The 19788-nt window shown below is 43.9% G+C and overlaps 1 protein-coding gene across 1 annotated transcript in view; it reads left to right on the forward strand.

The window, feature by feature from the left end:
- The window catches only part of LOC109282572 (uncharacterized), a 30025-nt gene extending 10881 nt beyond the window's left edge, over positions 1-19144 (forward strand). Inside the window, exons 4-7 of the mRNA XM_019484945.2 lie at positions 8346-8462; positions 9176-9247; positions 12418-12547; positions 18975-19144. Coding sequence (XP_019340490.1) covers positions 8346-8462; positions 9176-9247; positions 12418-12547; positions 18975-19062 — 407 coding nt within the window. The 3' untranslated portion in view covers positions 19063-19144. The remainder of the gene's footprint in view (positions 1-8345; positions 8463-9175; positions 9248-12417; positions 12548-18974) is intronic.
- Positions 19145-19788: the final 644 nt, after the last annotated feature.

The raw sequence follows: 19788 nt of genomic DNA on the forward strand, positions 1-19788 counted from the left end.
TCCTTCAAGTTTTTAAATTCAGCTTCATATTCATGTTCCTATGTCCACTGAGCATTCTTCTGTAGGAGTGATCAAAGGTGTTTGGTCTTCTCTGCTAAATTAGGTAGCTTTTTCCCTATATAATTGATCTCCCAGTAATCTTTGCACTTCTTCCTTATCTGTAGGGGGTGGCATTTTTGCAATGGCTTTAACTCTTGCAGGATCCATTTGCATCCTTTTCTCAAAAAAACTTGCTCCCAGATATATTTTTCTTTGACCCTGAATTTGCAATTTTGTTTGTTCATTTTCAAACCCTTTTTGCAAGCTCTTTCTAGTGCCTTTGTTAGCTTCAAGTCATGTTCTTCCATAGCATTTCCCCATATAGCTATATATTAGTGGAGTTTCATTTTAATCACGGAAAAAAATGTGGATTTTGGGTTACTTCTTTAAATGTGAAAATTGGGGATTCTTTTTAATGAGAGAAAACCAGGATCCTTGCTGATCATGGACTCTTTTAGGTCTCCAAAGTTGCATGCGAGACCCAGCAGTCTTTGACAAACTCCTGTATTGTCTCACATTCTTTCTGCTGTCTCATGTGAAAATTATACCATTCAAAGGTTTAATTTTGTTTGGGTATACAATACTTTTCAAACTTTTTTATTACTGTGCCATAGCTTTTCTGTTCAGCTTTTGATAGTTGTAGGCTATTATAAAGAGACAGAGCTTCTGGACCTGCTATATTTAAAAATATAGCCACCTTGAGTGGATTTTCCTTCTCTGTAGCTCTACTGGCTATCATATATATGCTGAAGCTCTGCTTAAATTTCTTCCAGTTTTCTGCTGCATTGTTAGACACATTTAACTTCTCATAAATTCTGAGATACTCCATTATTTTTTCTTTCTTGTTACCCCACTCCTGGTACCATGTCTTATTCACAAAAAGCCAAGGAGTTAATCTTATAAAATTATACAGTTTTTATTCAGAGTGCCTTCTTAGCCTACTGATCTGTTGTTCCCTTCAGCAATCCCCAGGGAAATGTAACAACTTATACATAACACTCTTAACGGTATCCACAGAAACTCTACCTCTGTCCCCAGTCCTGTAGGTGGGAGCAAAACATGTCAAGTGGCTGTTGAATACCAAGAGCATGTAAACACCTCAGAAAAAAATGGTTGTGGCACTGTCCATCTTTGGCTCACGAATTTTGTGGCAAGCACAGCTGCCCAGTATGATGAAAGACTAGAGCCCAGGCCTCCCATTACCTGGGTAGGGGTTCTTGCTACTAGACTACTGGTACAAGTTGAGTGGCATCCCAACCATTACTCTTGTCCTAGGAAAATGGGGAAGTGAATGGGTGCTGCAATTTATACTGAAGTAAGTGCTCCTGTCAGTTAGGAATGTGGTTCAGATAGGTGGCCCACCTCTAGGCTCTCTGGATTACAAGATGATAGAGATTTCTCCCTCACAGCCTGAGCCAAACACCTAAGCACCTAGCTGAAGCAGGAGTGTAGACACCTATTGGCTAGCCGTAGGCACTGCTTTGCTGAGAGAGGAGGCAATCTAGATAGATCACCTTGGGGAAGCACCTAGGGCTCTCCAATCACTGTGTGAGAAGCATAGGCACTATAAGTTGTCAAGTAGGATTGTCTCCTTCAGGAAGGTGCCCACATTTGAATTATTATGATGCCTATATGGAGATGTCTTAAAATTGAATTAGGATCTGACCCCATGTTCCCATTTATGTGTAAAAGTCCAAAATAAAATATTAAAAGGATTAACCTTGCTTCTATTCCTTTTTCAAATATCCCTGGGATTTCTAAGTAGCATCTGGCAACGACTGATCATAACTGCTACCAACCAGCTTGTAACCTCTTGCACGTATTGATTCTTTCCTCCACAAACATATGTCCCCAACCTATCCGGGATGTCCTAGCTATAGAAATTTATACACAAGGAAAAGATAAGTGATGGCCATTACAAAATAAGGTGAGAGACAGTGTTGAAGGCCTTCCTAAAGTCCAGAAAGACTACGTCCACTGCTACCCCTGCATCTAAGGATTTTGTGACCTGGTCACAGAAGGCCACCAGGTTGGTCTGACAGGACCTGCCTCTAATGAACCCATGTTGGTTGCCCCTAAGCATAATCTCCCCTGCTGGCCCCTTGTGGACATGTGCCAGGATAATCCTCTCAAAAAGCTTACCCAGAACCGAGGTAAGACTAACTGACCTATAGTTTCCTGGGTCCTCCTTCCTCCCTTTTTTGAAAATGGGAACCACATTGGCTCTTTTCCAGTCCTCTGGCACCACCCCAGAGCACGAGTGCTCATAAAGCCATGCCAGGGGTCCTGCAATAACCTCTGCTAATTCCCTAAGCACTCTGGGGTGCAGATTGTCAGGACCAGATGACTTAAATGTGTCCAGTCCCTCCAGAAGTTCCCTGACTAGGTCTTCACTGACCCTAGGCCTGGGTGTGCCTCCCCTGGGGCCTATGGGGGTCCCAGTCCCTGTTCAGAAAAATGGAGGCAAAGAAATTGTTAAATAGGTTAGCTTTGCTATCTGGTGTGATGACCAGATTTCCCAGTGTGTCTTGCAGAGGCCCCATGTTACCTGGTACTTTGTTTTTACCCCCTATGTATTTAAAAAAGGACTTCTTGTTGTCCTTGATCTGGGTAGCTAGTCCCAGTTCCATCTCTGCCTTGGCCTTTGTGACTGCCCCCCTACAGCCCCGAGCAATTGAGGTATAGTCCTCCCTGGTGATGGCCCCTCCCTTCCTATCTGACTGAGACCAGCAGGGTCTGTCTGGAAAATTTCCGATTGACCATTTATATTGATCCAAAGACAATAAGGCTTCAGTGAATGTTGGGCTAGGCCCTTATTATGTGAAACACATTAAATATATTTATAGTTTCATTAAAAGCAGTAACAAGGCATAGAAATATGATATGCAGTTATCACCTGTTCTGACCATGGGTATTGTGGGGGGAGGAGGGGGAAGAGGAGGGAAGTGTTGCAATGGTAATAGAATGCAATTCTATTGCTAATGTGTAAAATACGGCTATATTCAACATTCATTTTTGTTTGGACACCAGTGTTATGTTTGTGAGCTCTGTCCTCCTCAATGACATTTACAAGGGTGCCAGAAATGTATTTTAGAGGTCTTTTAGCTCAATTTACTTTTATCTGGATTTCATGTTTATTGTATGATGGCATCTGCATGATAGGACTTGCTTTCCCCAAAGTTTTTCTCCTAGCAGGTTTTTCTAGCTAATTAAAATGGTACCACCTTTATACAAACATTTCAACTTCTGGTTTTCCAAAATGCACAAAATGGAATGTTAACAACACATTCTCTGCAGATTATAGTAAAGTTGGAATATTATTGTATTCATGATGATTCAGGAAATGTTCAAGAGGCAAGGATTTTTTTGTGTTATCTTTTATTGGACCAACTTTATAGTTGAAAAAGTTGTTACACTAGCTTCTAGACATCAAATGCCTTTTTCAGGTCACCTTAGGAATGGCATTTGACACCCCCTCTGATTTAGTTAGTTTATGATGTACAACTCTACAATGCCTTTTTGCCAGTAAAATGTATCACAAAAAGTCCTCGCCTATGTGCATTACAGTTACCTACCATGTCTGGTTTTCCAGTCTGTATTAGTTAGCTAGATTTTTAGAACAATTACGTATCTTAATTTCTCCCCCACAAATTATGCATTTTTTGGAGCAGGGGAAACTCCCCTTCCACAATCCAGGATGTTTTTTCACTTTCAAGACTCTAAGAAATATTGCATCGAGATAATCATAATCTCTTAATGCTTAATCTCCTAAACGCTCAATTTTTCATAGATTTCATAGACGTTAGGGCTGGAAGAGACCTTGAAGATCAAGTCCAGCCCTCTGCCCTGGAGGCAGGAAGTCAGCTAGGGTCAAAGAATCCCAGCAAGATAAGCATCCAAACATTTCTTGAATGAGTTCAGAGTAGATACCTGCACCACTTCTGGAGGGAGTCTATTCCAGGTCCTGGGGGCTCGGACAGTAAAGAAATATTTTCTTATGTCCAGCCTAAAACGGTCGTGGAAGAGTTTATGACCATTGGTCCTTGTTTTTCCTTGGCACACTCTGGTGAACAGATGTTCTCCCAGATCTTGATGTACACCCCTTATGTACTTATAAGCAGCCACCAGGTCCCCCCTGAGCCTGTGCTTTTCCAGGCTGAAGAGTCCCATGGCTCCCAGCCTCTCTTTGTAAGGCTATTCTCTTGCCCTCTGATCATGTGTGTCTCTCCTCTGGACTCTCTCAAGCTACTCAACATCCTTTTTGAATTGTGGAGCCCAAAACTGGATGCAGTACTCCAGCTGTGGCCTCACCAAGGCCGAGTACAGTGGGAGGATGACATCCTGAGATTTACTTGAGAAGCATCTATGGATGCATGCCAGAGTTTTGTTTGCTTTAACAGCTGTGACATCGCACTGGTGGCTCATGTTCATCTTGTGGTCAATCATGACCCCCAAGTCTCTTTCAGCAGTGGTGCTAGTGAGAGTAGCACTGCTGAGTCTATAAGCATGCTGTGGGTTTTTTTCCCCAAGGTGGAGTACCTTACATTTATCGGTATTGAATGCCATCAGGTTTGTATCCGCCCACTTACTAAGTTTATCCAAGTCAGCCTGGATCACTAGCCTGTCCTCAGCTTTGGATGCTATGCCCCAAAGTTTAGTGTCATCGGCGAACTTAGCCAGTGCGCTTCTGACAGCAATGTCCACATCATTGATAAAGATGTTAAAGAGAACCAGTCCAAGGACAGAGCCTTGGGGAATGCCACTGGTCATGGAGCGCCATAATGATTTGCTACCATTGACCACTACTCTCTGGGTCCGACCTCGGAGCCAATTTCCCAGCTATCAGACTGTGGTGTAGCTGAGGCCATAGTTGGCCAATTTTTCCATGGGGAGGTCATGGGACACCAGATCAAAGGCTTTTTAAAATTCCAGATACATGATGTCAATCTCTTCTCCCTTGTCCAGGTGATATATCACCTGGTCATAGAAGGAGATGAGATTGTTCAGGCAAGACCTACTCGCAACAAACCCATGCTGGCTATCTCTCAGGATGTTGCCCTCAGCCAGCTTATCCAGAAGGGTTTCCTTGATAATTTTCTCCAGAATTTTACTGGGGATTCAAGCTGATTGGCCTGTAATTCCCGGGATCTACTTTCTGCTTTTTCTTTAAGATGGGTACCACATTGACCCTCTTCCAGTCTTCAGGTACTTCACCTGAGTGTGAGTTTTTGAATATTTTTGCAAATGGTTGGGCTATGACACCTGCTAGCTCCTTGAGTACTCTAGGGTGTCATCTGTCAGGACCAGATGACTTGAAGGTGTCCCGCCTCTCAAGGTGATCCTTTACTAGATCAACACCGATGCTGGGTATAAATATACCCTCACCCTGGTCGTCCCACAACTTGCTAGGCAGGGCGGTCCCATTGGACTGATGAAAGACTGACATGAAGTACCCATTAAGCAGATTGGCTTTTTCCTGGGTGTTGGTTATCAGCTGTCCTGTTTGGTTCAGCAGGGGTCCAATGTTGCCCTTGCTTTTTTTCTGACTCCCTACATATCTGAGAAAGGACTTTTTCTTATCTTTGATATGTGAAGCCAGATGGAGCTTGGTTGCAGCCTTGGCTTTCCTGATCCACTCCCTGCAGGTATGGACCAGTGCTGAGTACTCATCCTTGGTGGTAATTCCAGCCTTTATAAGTCTCTCTTTTGAGGCACAGGAGGTCCTCAAGTTCCCTGCTTAGCTAAGGGCATTGCTGTGCCCTTTTGCTACCCTTCATCTGAGATGGGATGGCCATCCCTTTTGCTGTCAGGATCGCTCCCTTGAGGAGCAACCACTCCTCTTGGACTCCTCTTCCTGTTGAGTTGTGGTCCCTTAGGGCCTTCACAAGCCTCCTGAGCTTGTCAAAGTCAGCTTTCCTGAAGTTGAGGACTTCTGTATTGCTGACTGACTTGCCAGCTTTGTGATGGATAGTAAAGATAATCAGCTCGTGGTCACTATCACCCAGTTTTCCACCAATTCTAAGGTCACCGACTAGGTCATCCCCTTTGGCCAGTACCAGGTCCAGTAACGCTTTACCTCTTATCAGCCCATAGACTTCTTGAGTCAGATAGAGCTCGTCCACGCATCTGAGGAAGCTTTGTGACTGATCGGATTTGACCAACTGATCTTCCATGAGATGTCCGGGTACTTAAAGTCTCCCATGACAACCGTGCACTGAGAGCATGCAGCCTCAGCCAGTTCCCTGGTGAATTCCTGGTCCAGCTCTTGTTTCTGGTTAGGAGGTCTGTAGTAGACTCCTACCATGATGTCCCCTGTGCCACATTCCCCATGTATTTTAACCCAGAGAGACTCCAATCATCCTTACTGGGTGCCCATGTCAATGCAGGGTGCCAATGTTAATTTGCAGGGATGTGTAGCTGTCCTTGACAGAGAGAGCTACACCCCCTCCCTTTTTATCTGCATGATCTTGCCTATACAGGGTATAGCCATCTATACCTGTGGCCCAGTCAAATGTGGAGTCCCACCAGGTCTCCATTATCCCTATGATGTCATAGTCATTCTTGTTTCACAGGAGGACCAGTTCCTCCTGTTTATTTCCCAAGTTCCTGGCATTGGTGTACAGGCAGATAAGTGTCCCATTGAGGGCCCCTGCCTTCCCTAAAGATCATTTCAGGGCTGGGGTAGGGATGGGTTCCCTTAAATGTCTTAGCCTGCTGGATTTACAAAGGTTGCCCAGTGGGCTTGCAGTGGCGGTAATCCCAACAACCCCTGGCGGGCTTAGTTTAAAGCTTGGTTGAGCAGGTCAGCCAGTCTGGCTGAGAAGAGCCTCCTCCCCAGCGGAGTGAGGTGGAGGCCATCTCTCCCCAGCAGCCCACTGCCTCTCTCACCAAAGAGCAGACTGTGATTGTGGAAGCAGAAGCCTTCATGATAACACCAGTGCCACAGTCTCTGGTTGACTACCTCGACCCGTCTCTCCCTCCTCAGCCTATGACCCACAACTGGGAGGAGTGAGGAAAAGATTACCTGTGCCTCTAACCCCCACTCCCAGAGCCCTGTAGTCTCTCATGACCTGGATGGAATTGCTCCGAGTCATGTCATTCATGCCCATATGGATAAGGAGCGTAGGGTAGTGGTCAGAGGGCCGGATAATCTTTGGGATCCTCTCTGCTATGTCCCAGATGTGGGCCCCCGGGAAGTAGCAGACCTCCTGGGCTAGGGGCTTGGGGTGGCTGATTGCTCCCTCAGTCCCCCTCAGGAGGGAGTCTCCCACGATGACCACTCTGTGTTTTGTCTTAGGGAGAGCAGGGATGGATGATCCTCCCTTGCCTGCAGAAGCTGCAAGGGCTGCAAGAGGTTCGTACCTGTTGCAAAGCCCCAGAGGGGAGGGGACCTTGGTGCAGCAGGCCTTGGGGCCCTTGACCACCTTGGTCCAACCCCCTGGCTGGACAGTATGGAAGATCCCCAAGTCCTCCCTTGTCCTGGAAGGTGACCTTGGTCTATCCTCTGCCTCCAGGGGGTGAAGGGCCTGGAAGTAGGAGTCTATCTCCTGCTCGCCCTCCCGGATGGCATGCAGTCTTTGGACTGCAGCCTGGAACTCCTCTATCTGGTGCCCCAGAGACTCCAAAGTGGAGCAAACCTCACAAGGGGAGGTGGCCATGCTCCTGGTCCCATGAGCCTGGAAACATGCCAGGCAGCCCCTGCAGCCGAGAGCCAGAGGCTCCATCTGCATGGAACCTGGAACTATGGGTTCCGTCTGGGTGGAGGCATCTGACGTGCCAGAGGGGGAGGCTGCAGATTCCAAGGGGACCCTCAGGGTGCCCATCCTCATTGCGTGTGCCCATCCGCATCATGCTGCTGGTAGGTCAGCTACTGATAGGACTGCCTTTCCTAGGGCTTACTGGCAGGGCCTCAGGCCCTTCCGCTCACCCTCCTGTGCAAACTCCCATGCTAAACTCATGTGCCGGGCCCAGAAGTGCACCTGTTTGCATGGCCTGTTCGCAAGGCTCTGGTAACTTGGGGAGCTGGGCCAAGTAGGAGCTGAGGTGGGGTGAGACCCTCCTTGGCTCCTTTCAGCTGCCTCCCCGCAGCTGAACTGCACTAGTCCCCTCCCACCACAGGCCCCGCTTACCTCCAGCTGTGCTAGGGGTCAGTGGGAACACTCTGTGGCTGTTGGGGGTCACTGGGGGGCTTCGGGGTGTGGGGGCACAGGGGTGCAAGGGGCTTTCACCCGTGCATCTCGCACTGCTCCCTAAACCCAACTTTTAATTTTTAATTTCCTAATCTCTCCATTTTTTTCTCTTTAAAGAGAAGGAGGAGTCCAGTGAAAAGGAGAAGAAAACACAGATACTTTTAAAAGGCCGTAGTAGCAGTCTACAAGCCTCAGATAAAAATAAAGAACAATTTGAAGCAACATCCATGCTAGGTAATATCCATTCATTATAAACTGGAATGGCAAATCAAAATGCTGTCTGCAATGTTTCCAGTTTTACCTCTTAGTATAATGATCCCGAATTTCTTTCATTTCAGCTTTTCCCCATTAAACGTTTTACAAATGACCCACTACCTATACGCCATCAACTGATTTTATATGAAATCATAGTATGCTGCACCCAAACAACATTAAGGGTAATGATTTCAGTTTGCTTTGAACTGTGCTCCAAAATTGTACCTGGAAGTTTTGCATTCACAGACCAGCTAAACAGCGCAACCTTAGGCCCAGAACCCAGATGTCCCCGAAACTGGTGCCAAGAATCAGCTGATTGTCAGCATCAGCTCTGGGGCAACTCAAAGGCAGGTTTGAGACTTGGGGCTGCCCCATGTCTGTGGTGACAAGATTGTTGGCCCTGCCTGTGGGAAACCTGGAACTATTCAAGGCTGATTGCATCAATCAGCTGATTATCAGGCATACATCCTGGACAGCCCCAGTGTGTGGACAATACATGTTCAAAAGGCACCATACAAACCAGCCATAAAATGCATTATGACTGGTTTGCCACCTTCTGGTACCTTAATTTAGGTGCATATATAACACCCTTGTCATTTATGGAAAGATTTACAAAATCGCAACCTAAATGTAGTGTGTAGAGGGGACTTGAGAGACGCACTAAGACTGTTAACCTCTTTTCTCTTTAACAGAGCCTCAAAGTGTGTCAGAAAAAGCGGACATAAAAAATCCCAAAATATATGCATTTTTTAAAAAGAATGAAGGTAAATATGAGCTTTTTTGTTTTAAAAATGAGTAGCTACCCTTGCAAACCAAAAAGTTAGTGTTGACAGACAATACAAATTTGTTCTTCTTTGCCATTCCCACAAAATGTACATTGGTTTAATTAAACCAAATCTTACCTAATGCAACCAGGCTATAATGTCAGCTTTGTTGTCCCGTATTTATTAATTTAGTAAGCTACTGCTAACCTCATTCCATTTTTAAAAACTTGATTTATGCCTTTCAATTGGGTTTTTATTCAGCTAAAATGTATTGTGTGTGTTCAGCTGACAGACAGCAAATATTTTTCAATGGCTATGGCAATTTGCTTGCAAAGCATTAATTAGAAAATTAACAGAGAGAGTTTGTTGTTGTTGAACTGCTTAGATTACAATAAACCTGTCATAAAGAAAGGCACGATAAAACAGAACTAAATAGTGCACACAAATTATGGTTACTTTACTAAATTTAAGTTTGCAAACCAAACTGCATAACTTTAGTTTCAGAAACAACAAAATTTGATTTAAACAAATCACAAGAAAATAAGTTAGAAATTGTAGTTTACAAATTAGTCTCTGGTTTGGTAGCACTTTACCTGTTAGTTGAACTTTATGCCACAGATAAAGAATGGTTCTGTAAATACAGCATTGTTAGTTTCAGTGTTAACACAATAAGTGTATATGTGTGTGTCCCTGACTTAATCTTTAAGGTAGCTCTCTACTCTGTCTTCTGTATATGTATGTTACAAATTCACTTCAAGCAGCCTATCATTCAGTTGAAAATTTACAGTATGTAATTTTTAGAGACAGGACCATGGAAAGAAATAACTACTTATAACATTTATTAAGCAGAGTAATATAGAACCCAGTATCACCACTGCCTGCTTGTAGTGCTCTCTCTTTTACACTGAGATTTTTATATGGATACCTTGTTGATTTTAAAATAAAGTTTTAAGGCCCCTTTCAAACACAATTACAATTGTAGTTCTCCTTACATAATGGGTTCATCTACACATGCTATTAATACGCTGGAAGCTTGCTGCACAGTAAGCTTTCCCTGGGAGTGCATCTACACTTGTGCCTGTCGGAAGCAAATTTGTTCCTGACAGGAGCAGTTGAGTGCAGGGCTACTCCTGCCCTGCTCTGCTCCTATATGGCAGCCAGGGGGAGCTCTACACCTCCCCCCCCAGTGCCAGCCCTGGGCTAGCAGGAGGCACCAGGACCAGGCCCAGGTTCCAGGGAGTGGGGGAGCTGTCCTGCCTCCAGGGCAACTGCCTCCCACTCCACCCCGGGCACCTGCCTAGCACCGACTCTGAGACTGGAGCAGAGGCTTGGACATTGTCCTCTGCCCCAGCAGCTGCCTGTTGCCAAGCCCCAAATTTCCTCTCAGAGCTGGGACTGGGATATGGTCCCCTGTCTTGGCAGCAGGCAACTGCTGGGCCTCAGCTCCAAAATTGATGCTCCCACCCCCACTCTGAGATCAGAGCTGAGGCTCAGTAGCTTCCTGCTGCCAAGGCAGGGGACCATATCCCAGCCCCCACTCTGAGATTGGAGTATTTAAAGGTATTAGAAAACCATGCATTAGACTCTATTTTACTGTTCAGTAGTTGCTGTCTATTGTTACATAGTGACATTTTACTGCAAAGTAGATTAGTCTACTGGACAGTAAATCATCTCATGTAGATGTAAATCCCAGTTAGGTAATACTCATAGGAAATTGGCTAGTATGGGAGATAACGTCTGTTTTTCTCACCTCTATGTATCTGTTGGTTCATCCTTATTTGAATGATTGGTAGAGGAGGGAGAGGGCAAGAGTGAATTCAGCTGCATTTTAACTAGTTGATGTATATGTGGCAGGGCACTTTTGGGTGACTGCCACTTTAAGGCTGGGAGCAGGCAGCTGGTGGGTGCGGGCCTGCCCTGATGAAGTGCCCATTTTAGATCCAGACTCTGAAGGCTGAGGCAGCAGTTTGCTGCCAGCAGCTGAGACGACAACAGCTGACTGAGTTGCTGCTCAGAATATCCTGGAGGTAAGGGCAGGAGCTATAGGGGAAGGTAGGAGGCTCCTGGGTATGACTTGAAACTGCACCCTGCTGGGGAGGACAGCCTGGTGGGACTTCCTGTGGTGGGGGAGTTCCCCAGAAATGCCAGGTCAGTTGCTTCCCTAATGAAAGGTGGGTAGGGGCAACTTAAACCTCAGCCCCCACATCCTGGTGGGATACCCAGATTTAGGGCCAGGCATGGGGGCCAGGCACACCTTTGGGCATCTGAGCCCCAGAGGGCTGTAAGACCCTGGAGGCCCCAGGGAGGGGGCAGTAGTGTGTCCCCAGAGAGGGGGGCAATAAAGCAGGTTTGGCCTGCAAAGAGTAGGGTGTGCAGCAGCAGTCTGAAGGCCTGTGCATCAAGGGTGTTGAGTAGGGCTGAAGGGACAGTCTGAAGAGCAGCACACGGGCCAACCCCCAGGAGAAGGGTATGTTTGTAAAGTTTCCCAGTGAGGGGCTAGGGGCAGAGTCAGTGTTTGGAGAATTGGCTGGTCACCATCCAGATAAGGGTTGCAGAGGACATGAGAGGATGTGTGCTGGCCAGTCAAGGAATGAAAGTAGGCAAGCCTGATGGCCTATGTGGTCATTCAAGGCAGCAGGGAAGGTTGGGTGTGGCCCAGTGAGGGGCAGTGTGCAAAAGGCCCAGTGAGAGAGGGCAGAGTGAAAGAGGCTCCAGTGAGGGGGGGCAGTATGAGTGTGACCCCAAATAGGGTAGTGTGCAAGAGGTCCATTAGTGGACTGAGTTTGTCCTGGCCTCAAGCCGGAGCTGTAATAATAAACTGGATTTTAAGAAACAACAAGTCATGGCAGGCAAGACTGGGCAGACTACCCTCCTTAGACAGTTGGGGAGGCCAACACAAGACCCAGCCCCGAGTTGGCCCCTTGTCACAGTATACAAATATTGAAAATTGTCATCACCATAAAAGCAATTCAGGAAATAATATGCCCAAATACATTGGTTTGCATCATTTCAAAGAGTGCTCCTGAAACGATAAAAAGGTAGGCAGAGATTTTCATTAATTTCAAGAAATGACAAAAATAGCAAAATATTTAACCACAAAATTCAGCAGTATGTAAAACACATGAAATTCTCAGTAGTAGTCAGCTTTTTCTTTGTATGATTTCCTTTAGGTATTCATCACAAGGACATTAAACCCATACCAAAATCTATTGTAGCAGCTTGCATCTCAGTCCCTGGTATCCTTGTGGCTATGATAATATTGATGCACATAGTTTCTTCGAAGTATTTGAAGAATAAAGAGTGAGTTGATGTTTGTTTCCCCATTGTATAAGTATATAGTTGCTAACAAGAGTTTGCAGCTAAAAATTCATGACTATCTTTTGAATTCTGCAACACAAAATATTAACTTTTAATAGTAGAAGACAACTCTATACTATAAATTAGATTTCTGATGTAAGGAGTTAAGTTGTCATCCTAATTTGTAAAAAATGAACATGCTTTTCTGAAAATTTCTTTTTGAATTATTGCAGAGAACCAGCAAAAATTAATACTTCTAAAACTTGTGAAAGAGAGGTACCCAAAAAGGTGAACTCAAAATAATCTCAGAAACAAATTCTAAAAAAACAGAAAAAGACACTGAGGCAGTAAAAAAATCAACCTTTTCCCCAAAAAATGAATCAACTCCCAGTACATTTAATCACCACAGGAATCTAAGAAAAATGGGAAACACTTGAAAACTGCAGTAAAACAACCAGTAAAAAAATATTTCTCCGTTAACTGACCACCAATAACAAATGGAAATTCATCAACTTCAGCTAAACCTTTGAACTTTGAACAACCCCTTGGCAACTACTCATCCTCCAAAATGAAAACTTACAAGAACCATAGAACTAGGCCTAGAACTTCAAAAATAACTCGTCACAAACCAAGACAACCTTCTGCTGCCCCTGAAGAACTTGGTTATAAAAGACTTCAGGATACAGATGAAAAATTGCCAAGGCATAATAAACATAGATCCACATCTACAAAATATAATATGGCTCATGCAGATTGTCCAGCTCAGGATGGCTACAGCAGTCTTTCAAATCCTGGTTATTCTTCATTGGATGTATCCAATTCTTTAGATGCATCCACAAAAATGTATCAGTCGCAGATATCCCTACAGAATGGTCCAGAGGTTCTGTGTCACCAGAACAGAAAGGATTCTTTTAGCTCAGATTCATATTCTAATTAGAGTACTAGTAGCATTCATTCAATTAAGCTCTTACTTGATCACAGGGATCCTGGTTTTCTCCGATTAAAAAAAAATCCAGAATTTTCTGATTTAACCGCCCCCCCCACCACCTTTGTCCATGATTAAAATGAAACGCCACTAAATATATATATTGTCCATGATTAAAATGAAACACCACTAATATATATAAGTGGTGTTTCATTTTAATCATGGACAAAGGTATATATATAGTGGTGTTTCATTTTAATCATGGACAAAGGTGGAATTGGAGGTTTTGTTTAAATCAGAAAATTTTGGAGTTTTTTATCAGAGAAAATCAGGACCCCTGTAATGATCAGTGATATCCAGCAGCATTTCATACCAGTCATTTTACAATGTATGATCATGATATTAGCCCTGGAGGTATTTTTTTTTCTTTTCTAGTTTGTAATTGAATTAATAAATAAATGTATTATTGAATTAGAGTTTCATACTTGATAATCTTGCGAATAGTCCCTGGACTGGTGATGACAGCCTGCAGAGTAACAAACTGGCTTACACACAAAGGTTAGAAATGAGCTACATGAGATTCTTTGCTTCCCCGTTTCCTCTCCAAAAAAATACTGGGATAGAAGACATACAAATCTGGCCAGTTCTGCAAGGGCCAGCGCTCTGCCTCCACAGAGCTCATAGGAAGATCTAGGCTTAAAAGGACAGTTGTCAGAGCATCACTTATTTGTGGCCTAACATGCCTGAAGATGCACCGTAACAGGCGCTACCTCCATAGTAGCAGCCTGCATACAAGACTCATCACTTTTTTTACAGGATTGTAAAAAGGCAAGACTCAGTTATAAAACACCCTTAGTTAATGTTGTAATACTGATAGCATAAGAGAGATGCAGAGAAGAGACTCATATTGAATGTATGCACCAAAGATTTTTGTCAAAGGTTTATGTCATGATTTTTTTCTCTCCAGGGAAAACATTTTATCAGACATTATTTTTATCATACTGCAGGTACTGTGGAATTCAGAAGAAACCCCAGGAATTATATCCTTTCTTTAAAATGAGCCAAGGTTGACTGTTGCATTTCCAGAGGAAATTAGACAGTTGCAGATTATGGAAAAAAATATTCATTCAAGCTATGAAATTAATAAGAAAAAGACCAAGAGGAAACAGTTATTTTAAAGAGTCCAGTTTAAATACCACCACAGAATACAGACCTCCTAGCAAAACAGCACACAGGGAAATCCAGGGAGCTACGGAAAACATAAGTCTTGGAAAAGCACAGGACTGAATGGGCCAGCTGTCAAATGTTATATAAGTTTTTTAGATGGTCTGGCATCACCACTATTCTTCTGGGGCAGGGAAAACCAAGCTGGTCCCTTGTGCTCTAAGGTTTAATGCTGTATAGTTCTGCCCAGAGTAGCAGTCCACACAAACTAAAACCATAGGCTCCTCCCAGGATACTCAAGAGCAGTTTTGTATGGAGAACTCGGACTGCAAACACAACATGGTAAAACAATGCCACTTCTAAAGGCTTCTTCATCCATTGTTTTTGAAGTACTTTACAGAGACAGCTAAATACAATTATCCCCTTTTGCCGCTGAGGTATAAAGAAGGGCCTCTTCTGGATCACAGCAGTGAAGCAATGATGCAGCCAAAAACATGAGAAGGCAGGAAGAATGATTTTGTGTTTAAGGTGGTGAACTTGTACCCAAAAAGGAATTCAATTCTCAATTCTGCACAGCCTTGGGCACAGGCTTGCTAGTCAATGGACTAACATTAAACATCTGCTTATAGGCTTCCTGAATCTGCCTCAAGGCTTTGCCTGTAAGAACTGGAATAGTAATGCTTCCGTGCAGCATGGGAGTGCTGTAAAGATAAAATCATTGGGCGTCTATACATGTGTTCCGGGGCGGGTGCTTTAATTAGAGTGGCTCTGAGAGCCGCTTTAAATTAAAGTGCCCTCAGCATTACTTGTATTCAGTGCCCCGTGCTTCAAAGTGGCAGCAGGGGCACTTAGACTAAAGCTTGTTTGACTAGCTTTAAAGTGCCCACACCACAATTTTGAAATGTGAGGATGCTGAACACACATGATGTGGAGGCTGCTGGAGTGCATTCATTAGCACACTTCAGCAAACTTGCAGCACACACAAATAATCAAGTATGCTCTGATACGTGCTAATTATCACACTCTTTCATGTGTACAGGTGCCCATTAATTCTGGGAGGCATTCTCTGACTATGAGGCTAGCAAGAGAGAGAGTGCCTAGGTTCCTTCCAGACCTCCTTTTGTGTGACTCTGGGCCCCACTATGTGTGCAGGTAAAGGCACGGTAAGATCTAATGTGCAATTCATACAATTGAACCTCCTGTTATGCCACGCATATATGGCAGGAGGCATGATTGTGGGATCGCACAGTAGATCACATTGCACCTTATTTCCAGTTCAGGAGCAACCCAATCCCAGGCTCCCCCTGTGCTGGCAAAAAGCAATGTCCCATGGCTGGGAACCTTCTCAGTTGAGGGGCTCCTGGCTGCGGGGGCACCCCATGCACCCCTGGCAGCTGAGGGATCCTGGCAGCTTTTTCACACCCCTCCCTCCGCCCCAGTGCAGCAGCATCTCCCAGCAGCTGGGGCTATGAGTCCCCAAGTTGTGGGACTCCCAGCCATGGCTGGGAAAGGTGCACCCATTGACTAGCCACCCTCAACTGACAGGGCTCCCAGCTGCAGAGGAAACCCTCTACATGTGCAAATTAAAGCTAGACAGCAACCAGTTATAAAGTTAACACAGGTGACCCTCACCATTCATGGGGGATATGTTCTCGTATCCCCTGTGAATGGCAAAATCCACAAATAAGGAATTAGGTCCTTCCAGGAATCAGGTCCTTGGGTGATGCCTCTATAACCATCTTTCTTCTTTCTAGGACTGGCAAAGAAGCCTAAGGTTCTGCCCCAAGTAAACTCTGCTATTTATGTAACTTGGGTTGCAGAAAGCCTTACCCTGGCCCTTCTAAAATGAGCTTATGTGATAAGCTTTTCCAGAGTGAAGCATCCATTGCATAGAGTTATTAAAATGAGTTCAGTGGAGACATAGAGAGTCCCAGCGCAGTTCTCCCAGTGGCTGGGGGGGGAGGGGCACGGCTCCGGTGGCAGCAAGCACGGAGCTCCGGAGGAGCTCCTGTAAGTGCATAAAGTGTATTTAAAATGCGAGTTCAGCATTCACAAATATTTGAAACCGTGAATGCTGAACCCGTGAATAGCAAGGGTTTCCTGTACACATTTTCAAGGTCAAATTTTATAGCTGGTTGGAGCTTTCTATTGTGTGATAGCTACTTTGCATGCGTTTTTGCTGGTCTCCAGGTAATTCCTTAATTAACAAGTTAATTGCTCAATACCTGTAACACGTAGATGGGGGCCTCTATATCTCCACTGAGCTCACTTTAATAACTCTATGCAATGGATGCTTTACTCTGGGAAAGCTTATATAATAAGCTCATTTTGGAAGGGCCAGAGTAAGGCTTTCTGCAACTCAAGGTACATAAATAGTGGAGTTTACTTGGGGCAGAACCTTAGGCTTCTTTGCCAGTCCTAGAAAGGAGAAAGATGGTTGTAGAGGCATCACCTAAGGACCTGATTCCTGGAAGCCAGGATTATATTGACACTAGTCTAAAACAGGCTCCTCTTTCAGCTACATTTTAAAGGAAAACAGCGAGCTCTCTTGGTTCTTTCTAAGAATGGGGGTAAGCACCTGTGTTATCACTTCAAATTGTAACAGTCAATGGAAAACAGTGCTTTAGAGCAGATGCAATATATTCATTATGCCTTTGGGTACAAATCTGTACTGTATATCCATCAAGTGTCCTTTCTTACTCAAACTACTTACAGGTATAGGTTAAATGCTGTATCAAGAAGATGCAGTGAATCTGGTGTCCGGCTGAATTAAAGAAAAGTTTATTTGGATAGTGCTACATTTTAAGTGACTGTTTGCACAAACTGTTTTCTTTCTTTATTTTTCCTTTTTTTTGTGTTGTTATCACTAGTCTGGTCCAAAGTGCTACATTAAGACTGTATAAAGGCACAGGCCAAAACATGGCTGTGGGGAGTGGGGAGCAGGGAAGCAGAGGGCACTGTCACAGAAGGGCTGAGTTCTGTTCTGTGGTGTCCTGGACACATGTCCCTGGAGTTTTTAGTGCTTTACTTGGCATTTCGCAATATTATTTTAACCTTTATTGTTGTTGTTGTTTTCAATGCGTCCATTACTGTAGCCACAACAAGGTTAGGCCATCTTGCAAATTGTACCACACTAGGTGTAGGTATGCAGTAGCACTGTCTGATGAACAGTTCTCTCATGCTAGCCGATTCTACTAGCTGACTCTAGGGACTCCAATTCTGTTCCAAGGTTTGTTTCTGGTCCTTCAAACACAAAAGCAAAACAGACATTCACCAAGTTTTCAGAGAAGAGGAATGAATAAAAACACTTCTCTTCTGCAGGCTATAGCTGAACTTTAATTTGGCACGGAAGTGAAACAGTGTTCCCTTAAAGGCATGTGTTTTACTACACATTGAACTATTGATTTATAATAGTTGAAAATGAAATATGCACTTGTGGGGCTGGGAAAAATTGCCGCCAAAATATGTAGGATGCATACTTGCAAATCAGTCTTCTTTCACGATCAGGCATTCTGCTGACCTCTTATTCTCTACGCACATTTCAATCGTGTTATTTGAAATTTATGATGAGTGGATCACTTTGAATTGAATTTTCCATCCTCTGGCATTCCAAACCTCTAAAAAAGATGACATTTATGACTAGAAACAAATTTCTACACCAAACTGTTCCTCTGGTTGGTGAGCAGTTGACCAGGCTTTTCCTGCCTACAACTATCCTTCATTAGAGAAAAATGAATCAATCTCTGGCTTGCATATCTATTTTTAAAAAGGCAGAGTGACCCATGTATGATAGGAAGTCTTCATAAGCACTGCCATGCTTTTCTTTAATACAAGGTAGCACAATGTAAGATCAGGAAATGGCTTAGCTTAACAAGGTTTCAAGATTAAATTACTTATTGAAACAGCTTATTGTGGAACACAACATCAGCTGTTCCTGGTTGAGTTGCTGTCCAACAGCAATCATATGGTGGTACACATGTGCAGGGATCCTGGTTTTCTCTGTTAAAAAAAAAATCCCCAATTTTTGGGTTAAAAAAGTAACCCAAAATCTATATACATATATAGTGGTGCTTCATTCTGATCACAGAAAAATGTGGATTTTGGGTTACTTTTTATAACCCTCAAATGGGATTTTTTTTTTAACAGAGAAAACCAGGGTCCTTGCACATGAGATCCCAGCTCAGGGTACATCATAGGAAAGGACAGCACTGGGACACCTTACTATCAGAAGGAGGTTTTGAAAATGATAAAATTAATTTGAAACCATTGGAGGGAAAAGTCAAAATCCACAGAATACATAAAAAGAAAGGAGAATGAGGACAAATCATTAATTTTTTTCAGGACAAAACTAAACCCCATCTGTGAATCAGCGGATCTACAGATCAGTCCTCCAGAAAAGAATCAATTAAAGATTGAAGATCAAAGATGAAGTAGCAGAAAAGACGCATTTACTCTGAAGCATGGTCAAAATAGAGGTATCAAAACACAGTTCAATAAAATTATAATTTATATGTCCATTCTTTGTGGTGTGCTCCATCTTTGTGCAATACATATGTATGTACATTGCTTAATACCATGGGGTAGGGCTGTGCAAAGCTTTGGTAGCTGATTCGATTCGGAGGAGATTTGGCCTGATTCAGTGGCCGAATCTCCAAATCCGAATTGAATCGGGAGACCAATTAAAAGGTCTGAATCGAATTAGAAGCCTCTGAATCAGTTACGAGATTTGGAAGGCTTGCCATTTTTTTAATACGAGTTTTGCTTTCAACAGTTTGAGATGCACTTTCACAAAAACTCCTGCGCCTATCTCCTTGAAACCTGGCAGGCTTCATGCCCTCTGAAGGGGTCACTATCCCTGCTGTTTTCATCCGAATCTGCAAAAAATGACAAAGTTATAGGTCTTTTAGTGATTCGCCATTATAGTCTGTAACAGGGCAAGGAATACAGGCAACCCCCGCTTAGTGCTCTTAATTGGTTCTGGAAAAACTGAGCACTAAGCGAAATAGTGTTAAGCAAAACCATTTCCCAATAGGATTTAATGTAAATAAAGATAATTGGTTCCACACCACCCACTGGCCTAGAACCAGTGCTTCTGCAGCCCCACCCTGGGCCCTGCTGGCCTGGGCCGTGCACTCCTGCCAGCCCTGGCCAGGCC

This window comes from Alligator mississippiensis, chromosome 1 (assembly GCF_030867095.1).
Source record: "Alligator mississippiensis isolate rAllMis1 chromosome 1, rAllMis1, whole genome shotgun sequence".
Lineage (NCBI taxonomy): Eukaryota > Metazoa > Chordata > Crocodylia > Alligatoridae > Alligator > Alligator mississippiensis.